The sequence below is a fragment of the Felis catus genome, chromosome A2, assembly GCF_018350175.1.
Source record: "Felis catus isolate Fca126 chromosome A2, F.catus_Fca126_mat1.0, whole genome shotgun sequence".
Lineage (NCBI taxonomy): Eukaryota > Metazoa > Chordata > Mammalia > Carnivora > Felidae > Felis > Felis catus.
In genome coordinates, this window is record NC_058369.1 from 114,550,460 (window position 1) to 114,565,235 (window position 14,776).

General features: G+C 38.8%; 1 protein-coding gene across 2 annotated transcripts in view; it reads right to left on the reverse strand.

The window, feature by feature from the left end:
• RAPGEF5 (Rap guanine nucleotide exchange factor 5) overlaps positions 1 to 14,776 on the reverse strand; it is a 226,731-nt gene that overhangs the window by 34,411 nt on the left and 177,544 nt on the right. For both annotated transcript variants that reach the window (XM_023250436.2, XM_023250437.2), the window contains 5 exons: positions 9,857 to 10,001; positions 8,579 to 8,676; positions 6,386 to 6,416; positions 5,340 to 5,418; positions 2,863 to 3,012 (listed from right to left, as the gene is read on the reverse strand). In XM_023250436.2, coding sequence (XP_023106204.2) covers positions 2,863 to 3,012; positions 5,340 to 5,418; positions 6,386 to 6,416; positions 8,579 to 8,676; positions 9,857 to 10,001 — 503 coding nt within the window. The remainder of the gene's footprint in view (positions 1 to 2,862; positions 3,013 to 5,339; positions 5,419 to 6,385; positions 6,417 to 8,578; positions 8,677 to 9,856; positions 10,002 to 14,776) is intronic.

A 14,776-nucleotide genomic window follows, 5' to 3' on the forward strand; every position in this document is an offset into this window, starting at 1 on the left:
AGGTGGCTCAGTCAGTTAAACGTCCAACTTTAGCTCAGATCATGATTTCATGGTTCTTGTGTTTGAGCCCCACATCGGGCTCTGCACTGACAGCGCAGGGCCTGCTTGGGATTCTGTCTCCCTCTCTCTCTGCCCCTCTCCACCTCAAAATAAATAAACTTAAGAAAAAATAAAGTTTCTGATACAAACTGCCCAATGGCTTTTGAATTCTTACACTGATCAACACTGATCATTACTGGTGTTAAGTCTGCTATTCAGCTAAAACCAAAACTAGATTCTCAGTTTATTTTGTATTTCTTGACTACTAGTAAAGTGGAGTATTTTTCATATTTCCCTTATTACAAACTGTTCCTGTCCTTCAGTCATGTTTCTACCATCACTGGAGCTCTCTTATAACACAAAAGCCTTCTTCACAGAAAAAAGTCCTCCTCGTAACTACAAATTACAGATGGGAATTGACTAAACCAATCTTCGAGTTCAGTGCACTTTAACATAATCAGCTTCTAAGTCAGCCTTTTCGTTACTAGCACGGTGGGGGAATGCAATATTCCACATACGTTTTTCTAGATAACTTAATCAGTTCAAAGGCCAAATTTTGTTTTGAACATTTCTGCTTAATACAGAGTACACAAATGATAATCCAATATATTCTTTATGGCCCAGCATTATAAAGATCAATAGCACTTTCATGTCAGGCTGCTGACGAGCGTGGTAAATGGTCCCACTCGGCTGGCCTCCCAAGTTCTTCTGTCTCCCTCTTCCTCCGGCTGCAGTTTCTTACAAACTGTGTGTTCCTATGTCCACCTTATATCTGGATTTATGAGAGCCATTCTGCACTTGCTACGGAGTCAAATGCCATGGCTTTCTGATAGTAACTTTTCCATTTCCTGAGAAATATTTTTTTTTTCTTATTTTCAGGTTTGTCACCATACTATAAAAGATTAAGGGTCATAGAATTTTAAGCTCTGAATAACTAGGTAGGCAGATTTCTGTTACTACATACATATACCTTTCTCTAGGTACAAAATGACCCTGAAAGCTAGGAGGATAACAGCACTAGTCTTTTTAGAAAAATCCACAAAACCTACAACATTGCAACGTTTTTAAACTTCTTTTGACAAAAGAAAGTAAGAGTAGATCTCATTGTCATTTCATTTTGAAGTAGCATTTAAAACAGTATTCACTGAAAATCAGGGAACTAGAGCAAGGAATATATTAAACTCTTCCCCCCTGCTTTTTCATAAAGCATTATTGTTTGGAGAATATTAAGCTACAGGCAGAAAGGTTCTTAACAGACAAAAGTACTAACTGATGGAAAATGATGGCACAGTTCCACATCTGTGGGATAACTCAAGAGATAAGCTGATATTTCTAGCGAAGATTAGCACTGAGTCTATACACATTACGACGACACTGGCCTCCCTGATGAATCTAATTTAATAGAGTGTAAAAATGGTATTTCATGGCCATCAAATAGATACTGAGTATTCAAAGAGCTACTCATTACTTCCCAGATTCACATGTGGCCCTGGGTTGACTGTGAGTCACCCCCAAGGGAGATGGGTCTCAGTGGTGCTACCAAGTTCCTTCAGGGTCCTTCCTCCTGCAGAATGGGGACCTGGTGACTACTTTCTGTAATGGTACTGTCTTGAGGGAAGCTCAATACTGTTTGGAATAATTTAATATTTTTGGTCATTTAAAATGAAACATAATAGACATTTATCACATCTATCTGGAATGCCTGAAATATTTTATTAAAAATTCGACCACTCTCCGATTAAAGTTCATGTAGTCCAGATGTTTCTCCCCCTTTTGCTCTTTTTCTCTAGATAATGTTTTGATGATGGGATGCACAATGAGGGCCCCTTGAGAGGGAAGGAGAGACTCTCATTAGGCCCAGGCAGAAGGCTATATTGGTTCGCATATGTAATCCACTAGCTTGTAGGACCATTTTACCTGCTTCTGAGTAACAAAGCAATAGAAGATTCTGTCACAGCAATGCTGTAACACCAGGTTAAACTCTGACATTCTTCTCTTTCCTCTAGGATGATAACAAAGGGTAAACAGGAATGTCAGTTATCTGCTCCCCCTCTCCCTCCGGCCCTATCTCTGGCTGATTAGTTCACACAGTACTTCCATTTTTCAACTACTGATGCTAAGTCACTTTCTTTTTATTTTTCTCAGGGTTAATGAGATATTAAATAAAGACTGTAAGCCAAATAGGGGGCCAGCAACATCGAGATCTGACCGGCCCCAGTGAAAATGGAGGGGTCTGTTCAGGTCACGTAGATCGATAGTGTGAGCTTGTAATCTGTGTGATCTTATTCAAAACAGACAATAAACCATTCTCTGAGGATAAATAAGGCCCAACAGAAGGAAAAGCTATAACCAGACCTCACTCCCCACGTCCACCTGAAGGAACATTGCCTGGGAGCTTTCAGCTTAGTGTGGGTTTTATTTCCTTCAACAGGGAGTCTTTTTAAGTATTAAACTGTCAGCCAGCAATATGACTAGGCTGTCTTTCTTTTTCCTTCCTAAAGTAATTTCATCCTTTAGCAATTTCCCAAGTTAATTTAAATATGAAAATAGAAGGCTTATCTAGAGTATAAAATATGAAAAGCTTTATATTTCAAAACAGTGGCATGCCTCTTTATTCAGTTCTTGGGGACGAAATTCAGTATCCAACAGTACCCCACCGTTGTCATGGAAACACCTCTGGTAGGCGGCTTCTTATTGTTACTGTGGTCATCCAGCTGCGGACCCAGAAGGGGCAAGCTGCACATTCACTCTATAAAAATGTCGACTCTCCTTTCAGAGGAGATCTAGGGAAAGATTAATATTCCAGGACATAAAATCGTTTACCCCCAGAGAATGCGACGGCCACCAGAGCCAGATCCTCTTCTGCGTGCTGGATCTTTTCTGCTACAACTTTCAGGATCTCATGTGCTGTACTGGAAACTTTTGCCTTCACACTTACATAGGAGTGCTCTGTTATATACACATGGCAAAAAACTGCACACAACAAAAGATGGGTTAGTAAACAGAGAACTGTAGTCAGGTACAGACTTTTTTCAAGTGAAGTCATCTACCTTACTATTCTCTTTAGTAGGAAACATACAGAACTAGATTTACATATTTATGTCTGCACCCAAGCGCCTGAAGGCACACATATATAAATGTGTGCTTGCACACACATGAGATGCAGACGTCATCAAGACCTGGTAAATGGACTTAGGCTTCCCAAACTGTAATGAGAGACCCATGTGATACAAGTGTGTGCTCATGGTGGAGATGGCCTGACCCCAGCACAGTAGCATTTGTGGTACACAAACTGTAATTTCTTTCAGCATTACTGAGCTTTCCCAAAGCAATATATTAAGGTACCTAACTAATAAATTTTTATGTGACATTCCACTTGTGGATAGTCACAGTGGCTCAATCGGGAATACTGCATTTTGCTGTTAGACTTCTCACAAGCTTATCGAAAAAAATCTGCCGGCTTGCCATGGTTTTTGTGCTCAGGTTTCTTGAGCAGTTAATAATGATGTCCCTGAGCAAGATGGTGATGAGTATGGTTTCCAAACAGAAGTCCGGTTTGTAGCCCTGTAAGTTTCATTTTATTGTCTGCAGTGCAAATAATTATTACTAGGACATCATCACTATCAAGGTGAATCAGGGTCCTGGAAAAAAATTTCTTTATGATTTGATAGCAGAAATTGTTTAATAATACTGGAGATAATTGATACATTATTTGCTTCTTATCCCAGGTCTGAATGTATAAAACACTAGCTTCTTTCAAAAAGATAATACACTTACGTATTCTTCTCTACCATTTTGCAAATTATTTCCACCATATTGCATATTATTTCTCATTTTATGTAAAAAAAATAAAGGGGGAGGGTGCATTTCCTAGAGAAATCTTATAAGCAATTTAAATGGCTCCACAAAAATAAACCCAGGATTGTTTCCACAGAAATGCAAATGAAGCAAAAAAACAAACAAACAAACAAACAACTATGAGTTTATGTGCATAAACCTCAAAGTAAATACGCCACCAGAAGGCACTGACAACATTTTGGTTTGGGTTCCATTGGGTAGGTCACTAAAACAATAGCATCTAACAAATAGCTGTTTTATATATGTTGTCAACAGATTTGTGAGAGACACAAAGCTTTTTGCTTTCACAGAAAAATAAAATTTTTGAACCAGACAAAATCCTGCAAAACTGCTAAATATGAGCGAAGTTCACAGCTTGCTTGTTAATAAACTGAAACAAAAAGAGGCTGGGGGTCTGGAAATACTTACGCTCTTTGAAACTCAGTTTGGGAAATTTTACGATTAAATTGTAAGACAAAAAGCATGGAGGGCCTGCAACTAAGGAATTAGGAGGTAAGCTAATTTTTTTTATGCTTCCACTTGTTATAGACCATACTTCTTATGCCCCATTACCAGCAGCATTATATACTAACACTACATAGCACAAGAAGCATCCATGTGACGTTTTGTTGTGTGTTGGAGAAGCTGAGCAGATATTAAATGTGCACACATAGAATTTCAGCACATACTGAGAAGTGGGCTAAAAGAGAAAGTCTCTCAGTCACTATAGTATGAATGTTTCAATTCTGTTTCCCCAGGTTCTGCACCTCACTCAACCTTGGTGCAAACGGGAGGAAACCATTTCCTGTTCTGTTACAAGAGAGTAACACAGAATAGTGTGTAAGCACCTTCTGGGGGCTGCAAGGCTGTCTCCCCTGGTGCTGAGCGAGCAGCTGCCTTCAGGGTGGGTCACAAGCCCTCTCACTGACCCTCTTACTGAGCAGCGCTGGCACAGGGCGCACGGGGCATGCGGCACTGCCCGGCACAGTCTGGCCACGCAGGGATTTCAGTGCATTTCCTTTCCTTCGCTATGCTCGCCAAGAGTTTCTTCTCTAAATCCCAGGGAATGACTCCGCCAATGTCCTGCACGGTGGCTTTAGTGGACTTTCTAGTCAGTCACAGGCAGTGGGCTGACAGATTATGGGAGAAAGCAGTTAAGAGGAAAAGGAAAATTCCCGGCAATTTTGCGCCTCTCCCTAAGAAAGTTGGGAAGCTCTTTTGCAGGCTCCTTTCCTCCCTTCTCAAATTGAAAATGTCCTTGGTCCCTGGGACACTGCTGTATGGTCAAGACAACTATAACACTCAAAGCAAGAAAATAAAAACCATCCTGTGGGGTCCTAAGGTGCTTGTCACAGGGTGTGACTGTTGGAAACGCTAAGGGCAGGCCGATGCATTACTGCTGGAGAGTGAGGGTGACTGACCTCTGCTCTACCCACCCCAAACCCTCACAAAATCATACTCACTTTCCTCTGTTTCAGTCACAGTTCCTCTATGCTGGAGCCAGTTCTCCTTAAGACTGAATTGGTGGAAAAGGGCTTTATTCTGTGAGAAGTGAGAAAGAGAACAATGAATGAATGCATTCCTGCCCTTTGGAAAAACCACAGCTGCTTACAGCATGTTCCAGAAGAGCTAGCCAATTTTTCTTTCCTTCTTTCTTTCTTTTTTTTTCTTTTTAATATGAAACCCACCCATCCAATCTTAGAGGAATAAATAGGGAGTTGCCTCTATTAACGCATGTGGAGGTGGAGATTCTGAGCAACAAGACAGATCCGGCCAAAGCCAGAAGCAGGCAAAAAGCCCCTATAATTATTCTAGCAACATGCTGGAGAGGGATGGCATGATTTTCAAACTTTGGTTACTGCAAAAATCCATGTATTCTTCTCTACACATCCCAACATCAACCGTGCTTGTGGATCAAGGAGTTCTGGATAAAGCAGGGGACAAAGTTGCATACTTCTGCTGTGGCACCATGACTTGCTTAAGGGAAATAAGTAGATTATTCATTGTAATTCTCCACTTGATAGATCAGCTTCTACAAAACCTGTGCCCGACAGTTCACGGTGCATTTCCCCTTCAAGGTGAATAGGAAACACGTTCTTTCTTGCTACCATTTCTCCTTTTGTTGGGTTGAAAAGGGCAAAGCTTTTGCTTACTCGACTTCCTCATGCTAGCAGTCAAGATTCGTGCCTGCATTTTTTTTCTTTTTTCTTTTCCCATCAATAGTTCAAATTCAAATTTATATGATTCTGGGAACAGTGGGGCCACTCTAAGACTCCAAAAATACTCAGAACGACAAGTCGAGGGCATATGGGTACAACTGGATCTGTACTAGCACAGGGAAACTGAAGTGAAGCAGGAAGGTGCTCGCAAGGTCTAGCCCCAGGCTTCCCTGCCTGGCCCTGTTCTGCTGGAGGCAGCACTCATTTTCATTATGAAGAAATGCCAGCGAGGCAAGGCAAGGTCTCCAAGCTTGATGGCCCCATTTCAGAGAGAGAGAGGTCTGCCTCACCTTCCTTTGTGGTGAATATTCATCTACAGTGCTGAAAGGAAAAAGGACAAGAAGTCAGTCTTTGTCCCAAACCCTGTGTTAATGCAATGATTGTCACAGAAGACTACTTTTCAGGTACTGGGCAGAGGTTTTCTGCTTTTCAAAAAGATAAACCCCAGTATTCATTAGGTCACTAGGTAGAACACCCTTGACATTGGGCTCCGGATTTTAAGCGAACCAGGAAGAAAAGATGCCATCTACTCCACAGGCGTATTTTACTTTCTACCCACAGAAAGTGAACGCTGAGGGAAGAACTGGATTTATTCAGTCCACAGAAACTCTTAAGTTTTCTCATATACTGATGGATTTTAAGTGAAATTATTGTGCTTCAGATAGTTAAGTCAACGCAAGGAGCATCTTTTCCAGAATGTTTCCCTGTGTGGTGGACATCCTGCAGGTCCCCAGCTCAAATCTTCTCCCAGAATTAAGAGATCATCTTCTTGCCTCTTTGGTAGAAGAGATCATTTTCTTATTTTAATTAATTATTTCACATTTTATGTAAGTTTTTTTAATGGGATATATCAAGTTCCATTAGTACATCTAATGCATGTAAATGTATTAAGCCATGAATTAAAGTTTCTCAAGGGTAACAAGGCCTGTCTTGCAGCAAAGAACAGCTTCCATGTGGAGGATTATTCTGATGTAAAGGTTCTTTTTCTTTTCTGCTTCATGTATTTGTTCACAATCTCATACTGCTCTTAGGTGATGGGGGCTTCTTGTGGTGTAGACTGTGACAAAGGAAGACCACCCAAATTTACAACACGTGTTTCTAACACCGTCCTAAACTGCATCTCATTTCTGAATTTCTAAGTGTGTGATTTTCACGATTGAGGACGAAAACTTCCACGTGATTTGTTTGTGCCCTAAAATTAATTTATATAGACACTTAATTTGCAACAGGATCTCTCTTTACTAAAATTAGGTCAGGCTTTAAATCTCAAATTAGTCATCTGAGAGGCCTGAATTAACATTTTCTCTGAGAAGTGCCTTTGTGACTTCTGAAATCTTAATAGAAGTTTCTCACAACTTGACACACATGTATTTCATGTTTACTATGTACAAACTACACTGTAAATCAGAGAACAGTTTTTCCCTTCAGATTAACTTTGCAGCTGTATCTGAAAACTGAATAATGACTTGATGCTTTCATTTACCAAAATTAATAAGGAGGGTCAGTGGTTAAGTCAGGTATTGGCAACTTGAAAGACTAATGATAGATACCTCAGGGATACTTACACATGCCAAAAGTCATCGAGCAAATGTTTTTTTTTTAAACTTTCTAAACTGATAAAGAAACCTCAGGGAATCCATAAAATGGAGCTTTAAAAATGCTTCGTGCCTTGCTGAAACCTACCTATAAAATTTTTTTCCTTATTCCATCAGACATAGCTGTGAGCCCCCAAAACATCAAGTTAAATGTTTATATTTTTAACATTAAATAACTTATTAAATAATTGCTTTTATGTACGAAAGTTGTTATGGTTTCTACCGTATTAAAGAGGGTTAAACAAAATAGTCAACAACCTTAATTTTGTGTTCATTTTGATATAAAAACAAAATATACAATTTACTATAGAAAAGCTAAGGAATCAAGAAGGAATCCTGATTCAGAATGTTCAAGATGAATTTTAATGTTTTTTTTAATGTTTATTTATTTTAGAGAGGCGGGGAAGGGGCACAGAGAGAGGGAGACACAGAATCCGAAGCAGGCTCCAGGTTCTGAGCTGTCAGCACAGAGCCCGATGCGGGGCCCAAACGCACGAACCATGAGATCATGACCTGAGCCGAAGTCGGATGCTTAAGCGACTGAGCCATCCCTCAAGATGACCTTTATAAAGGCATCCCTCAAGATGACCTTTATAAGACATCTAGGGTGCCTGGGTGGCTCAGCTGGTTAAGCATCTGACTTCGGCTCAGGTCATGATCTCATGGTTCGTGGGTTTGAGCCCCACATCGGGCTCTGTGCTGACAGCTCAGAGCCTGGAGCCTGCTTCAGATTCTGTGTCTGCCTCCCTCTCTGCCCCTCCCCTTCTCGTTCCCTGTCTCTGTCTCTCAAAAATAAATAAATGTTTAAAAAAATTTCTAAAACATCCAAATTTGATCACACTTGCTGCTTTCTTTTATTAATGGCAATACAGAAAATTAAATACTCACTGACGACGGTGCATTCCAAGTATCTTTTGAAATTCTTTCAGTTCTTTTTCAAGTATTGGATATTCATACACATCATCCAGTACATTCCTGTATATGGTCTGAGGGGGGAAGAAAAGTGGCAGCTGAAATGCCTATTCTGTAAGGATTAAGACTGAGACCATGGTTACCCTGCTGAGGGAACAGGTGGAAAGCAGGGTTATACAGGGGGTTAAACCAGACAACTGTGAGATGCTACGTGGGATTCTACCTCCTAGCCCCTCACTCAATTGTGTGGCTCCCTCACAGCTTTCAGGGGCTTTAAGTAATCAATGCTGGAAACTTACAGGTCTCTGGAAGGCTACTCAAGAGTTCCGTGCCTATTCTATATTTAAAAAAATAATATCCACATCGTCATTTAGGAGGGAAAAAATCGATTAAATTCTATTACCTAGTTGTTTTGAAAATAACATTAGTTTAGGCAAAGAGTTGGTTAAACCAATTTTTAAGTGGATGTCTAAATGACATCTGAATTTTGAAATCAAAGTGATTTCCTTCATGAGAGGCAAAATCAGTTTGAACACTTGTCTGAAATAGACCTGCTGCCTGCTCGAATTTCCATTCTACCCCTTCTCTGTGTTAGCCTGTACAGCTAATATGGCTTTGGTGGCCAAGTAATCCAATGGTCTACATATTGTCTCCAGAGAATCATCTGTGTGGAAAAGATATGGCAGCCTATGAACAATTAGAAAAATATATACATTTATCTAATTCCAAATGTAAGTCTAGGTTAGTACCCATTTTGCAAATTATTAGTGCATAAAATTCTCAAAATACATCATGGTCTGAAAAACTTTCATAATGCATGTATTGTCAATAGAGTTTTTAAATGATAAATCATTTTTCTTATCCAAATATTGTATATGTGGGACTGGTTAGTTCAAACTTAGAGTAAATTTCAACGTATTAATACGGTCAAGTTTTCAAGTATGTTTTATTTTACCTACCTTAATTATTTCATCTGGAATCAAAATTCCCATGAATCATATAAAATAAACTTAAATGAGTGAATGTAAAACTAGCCCTTTCCATTTTTTCATAATGAATTCTTCACCATTAAAAAAATTTCTATGTGCAAAATATCAGGCCTCAAAAATCAAGACATTAATATTTTGAGTCACAGCTTTAACATTACATAAAAGTTGAATGACTACAATCTACAAATGAGATTTTTTGAAATGCATAAATGAAAATAAAATCAGTCATTTGGCATCAAATAATATCTAGAAGTCACCAGATTACCTTTAAGAACATTTTGGAATGTTCATCTTCATGTAACCAGTCTTTGTACAGAGCAATCCACTGGGACACGAGATGTAAGACCTTACGTTTCCGACAAGGAACATCTGAATTTTCTTCTTTGCCTTGATACTTCTTAGCAGAATAGGTGCAAATGGTTAAAGAATATTGCGTTCTTGGAAGTAAAAATATAAAGAGATCTATCTACTGTTTTCTCAAAATATGCTAAATCGTTTTCCAAAGAATCTATAAGTATCTAAGCATGCCGGAGGAAAAGTATATGTGTAGGAAGAGCAAAAGTTATGCACTGGAAAGAGCTAAAGTAAGTAAACCCAGGAAATGATTTCTATGCACTTGGTGGCAGGTCGTGAAGGTTAATTAGATGATTTGCACTGATAGATGCTGACACAGTTCCATATAGCAGCATGGGTCAATGTCACCATGAAGAGATTCTAACAGACCAATGAATTTCTTTTTTTTTTTTATTTAAAAATTTTTAATGTTTATTTATTTTTGAGAGAGACAGAGACAGAATGCGAGTGGGTTAGGGGCAGAGAGAGAGGGAGACACAGAATCCGAAGCAGGCTCCAGGCTCTGAGCTGTCAGCACAGAGCCCAGTGCGGGGCTCGAACTCACGAACTATGAGATCATGACCTGAGCTGAAGTTGGACGCTCAATCGACTGAGCCACCCAGGCGCCCCCTTTTAAAAAAAAAAATTTTTTTTAATGTTTATTTATTTTTGAGAGAGACAAAGACAGAATGCGAGTGGGTTGGGGCAGAGAGAGAGAGAGAGAGAGAGAGAGAGAGAGAGACCAATGAATTTCAAGGGTGGCTCCAAGAGATCTGGTGTCACTAGATAGGTAGACACTTGCCATAAAAGTTGGATCAGAACTAGGCCAGGTATCCTCTGATCTTCAGAAATCCACAATTTATAAAACCAGTTACTTCTCAAGTAGTCCCAAATGAGCACAAAGTTCTGGAGCATAATTTGTGATATGATTTAAATGCCCAACCCCAGGAATTTTCTTGGAAAAAAGGGACTGGATAAATGTGCAGACACAATTAAAAAGGACTGCTGATTTTCACTTTCACTGGAATGAAAAAAAGTACAACAGGAACGAAGTAAATGCTTCAAACACTGTGGATAGTTAACTAAATTATCACATATGCATTAATTGGCTATTCTACAGCCATAAAACTGATGACCTTATAGTGCATTTACTGACAGTGGATGTTCACAATGTATTGTTGGGCGCTTGGGTGGCTCAGTCAGTTAAGCGTCCGACTCGGTTTCAGCTCAGGTCATGATCTCACTGTTCGTGAGTTCAAACCTGGCATCAGGTTCTGCACTGACAGTGTAAAGCCTGCTTGGGATTCTCTCTCTCCTTCTCTCTCTGCCCCTTCCCCACTTGCTCTGTCTCTCTCTCAAAATAAATTAAAAAAATTAAAAAACAAAAAACACACCATGTATTGTTGAGTACGAAAGCAAGTGAGAAAATATGATGGGATGATCCATTTCTGTTAACTATGCTTATTGATATGAAAATTTTCATTACCTGGAATAATATATATTGAAAGTTAACAGTGGCTTCTCAAGGTAATGAGATATCAGAGTACCTTAATTTTTATTATACTCATAAATATTTTCTAATTTGTATACAGTGACCGACCATGTGTTAACTATGCTGTTAAAATTGTATAAAAAGAACAACCTCAAAAGCAACATGATTAAGCCACAGGAATGAGACAGAAGCTTCGCATTTTCCAAACCAATCTAGTGTTTTTGTTCTCCAAATGATCATTTATGACTATCTTGAATACAATGGAAAGTTAAATCAGAATAGGAAATGCTATGATTCCAAGGACAGATAGGCTTTGGGGTTGCTGGACAGGAATCTACACTCTTTAATGCTGATACATAATTGCAAAATAGAAATATCTATTTCAGCCTTTGTAAATATTTTAAAACATATTTCAGTCACTGTCTCCCAAGTCTGCAAAAACACATTAAGGACATTTGATTTTTTTTTTTTTTATTTCTATCTGTGAAATAAACTCAGGAAAACACACAAAGAACCTGTTAAAGCTTCTATTTTTTTCCTGGTTTTTCTCTAAAAAGGCAAAATATAAAGATTTATACCCTTCATTATTTTCACTTGTACAGATATCAGGTTCTTCTTTTATTGTGACTATCATGGCCTGACTAATATAAAGAAAACCTAGAAAATTAGGAAGTACTAACAGCTTCTTTCTTTTAGGTCAGCATGTGTAGTCAAGAGATGAGCTTTTTAAAAAAATTTTTTTTTCAACGTTTATTTATTTTTGGGACAGAGAGAGACAGAGCATGAACGGGGGAGGGGCAGAGAGAGAGGGAGACACAGAATCGGAAACAGGCTCCAGGCTCCGAGCCATCAGCCCAGAGCCCGATGCGGGGCTCGAACTCACGGACCGTGAGATCGTGACCTGGCTGAAGTCGGACGCTTAACCGACTGCGCCACCCAGGCGCCCCGAGATGAGCTTTTTAGTACCACTGCATATATGTTCTACAATTATGGACTTGGAGGACAAAGCAAGTTCAGGGACTGACAGTTCAGCTGCTCCTCTCCATTCAGTTACTACCACTTATTTGCTTAATCTTGTTCTTTCTGCAAGATATATCTATATCTATATCTATATCTATATCTATATCTATATCTATATCTATATCTATATCTATATCTATATCTATCTATCTATCTCTATATCTATATCTATATCTATCTATATCTGTCTAGATATAGACATAGATAGATAGATTTTTTTAATGCTTATTTATTTTTCACAGAAAGAGAACAAGCAGGGGAAAGGCAGAGAGCGAGGTGACAGAGGAGCTGAAGCAGGCTCTACTGGGACAGCAGAGAGCCTGAAACAGGACTCGAACCCACAAATCATAAGATCATGACCTAAGCCCAAGTCAGACACTTAACTGACTGAGCCACCCAGATGTCCCAAGATATATTTTTAAAAATGTTTACTGATTTAATTTAACATTTGGATTATTCTGTTTTCTGTATCAGGGTATATTACTCTTACACATTTTTCCCATGCTAGATTATATTGACTTATAAATGTAGCTGGAGGAGGGGAATAGTGGGAAGGCACTGGATAAGATTTACTTTCAGTGTAATGCACTGACCATTAGCTAGAATAAACCTGTGAGCTCACATAATGCTCTTGATGATGACAAAACCTGAAAAGTATAAAATTCTATCACTGTAAAAGTACCCATCTAAGATACCCAAAAACAGTATAAATGGCTCTAATCTGTAAATAATAGTCAAAAAACATGGGGGACAAACAAAAAATAATTCAGACCACTCTTAGAAGGTGATAGGAGGATATATATCTTCACTAAGGTGTACCAAAAAATCTCTTAAATTAAATATGGATGCCATACTTTTGTTTGTGGTTCGTATTATTTCACAAAAAGCAGAGTCTGCAAGTATATTGAAATAGTCATGTAGGAAGACTCCTGACTTAAAAAATGTTATGGATTTCATAAGTTTTGATAATTAGTAACAAGACTGCTAAGAATCTGAACTAAAGTTTCATATACAATGTCTTAGTGACCTCTGGGTAGCTCAGCTGGTCACGCCTCCGACTCTTGATTTGGGCTCAGGTCATGATCTCGTGGTCGTGAGATCAATCCCTGCATCGGGCTCCTCGCTGAGTATGGAGCCTGCTTAAGATTCTCTTTCCCTCTCCTTCTGCCACTCCCTGGTGCACACGGTCTCTCTCAAAAAATGTCTGTCAAAGACTCAAAACATGCTTATGGTAAAGTTTTAGAGATTCTTCAGAGAAATTTTATGATGCATTATATTACTTAGTAACAATCACAAATTATATTAGGATCACATTTAAAAACAATGATTTGAAGGCATTTATTTGCTATAAAACAAACTATGTTGTTTAACAGATGGTAATACTTTTGGGAAAACGTTAGCATTAAAATGTAGAAGAAACTAGCTCATTGATATATTCCTAAAACACTTTTAATAATTTTTTTAATGTTTATTTATTTTTGAAAGAGGGCAAGCGGGGAAGGGGCAGAGAGAGGAGGACAGAGAACCCAAAGCTGTGCGCTAAACAGCTGTGAGCCTGATGTGGGGCTCGAACTCATGAACCACGAGATCATGACCTGGGCTGAAGACGCTCAACTGACTGAGCCACCCAGGTGCCCCTAAAATACTTTTAAAGTGTAATTCTGAAACTATTACAGAATTTCTTAGTAACACCCACTTGAGAGCTGTGGAAGAAATCTGGTTTAGAAATTTTCCAAATTCAAAACTGCTAATTTTTCAAGATCAGTTTTATGAACTAGTTCTATAAAGTTTCACAAGATCTGTAGCTTTGTGCGCTCTTACGATAACAAAGCACTAAAAACGAATCACCATTTCTAGTAAACGTATTATTGAGAGATTTTATTTCAATTATGCCCTTTATGGAGTTTGAAGGTATTCTCTTAAGCAGGAAAAGGCTGTAAAGTAGGGGAGAAATAGAACAATTATTTAACAGGAAAAGAATATTGCCAAGACCATTACCATTGAGGGCTCAATAAAACCTAGGTATACACACACACACACACACACACACACACACACACACACACAAAATCTGTCTTTCCGAAAATGTTCACATGAGCTCAAGTGTAATCTTCAGTTTAGTTTGGTAAAAATCTGACAGTTACCAGGCTTCTTAAATGCTTCTGAAGCACCTTCCTTGAACATTGTGAGTCAAGAGGCCTGTGTGGAAACTCTTGAGTAAATTTACTTGGCTTGGCTTTTTGGCCTTTCCTCTGTTGCATCCCTCCTAGTTAATGCATCAAATCATAAAGCTTCCTTAACTGGTCATTAACCTTCTAATCCCATCCATCATTCTAACAG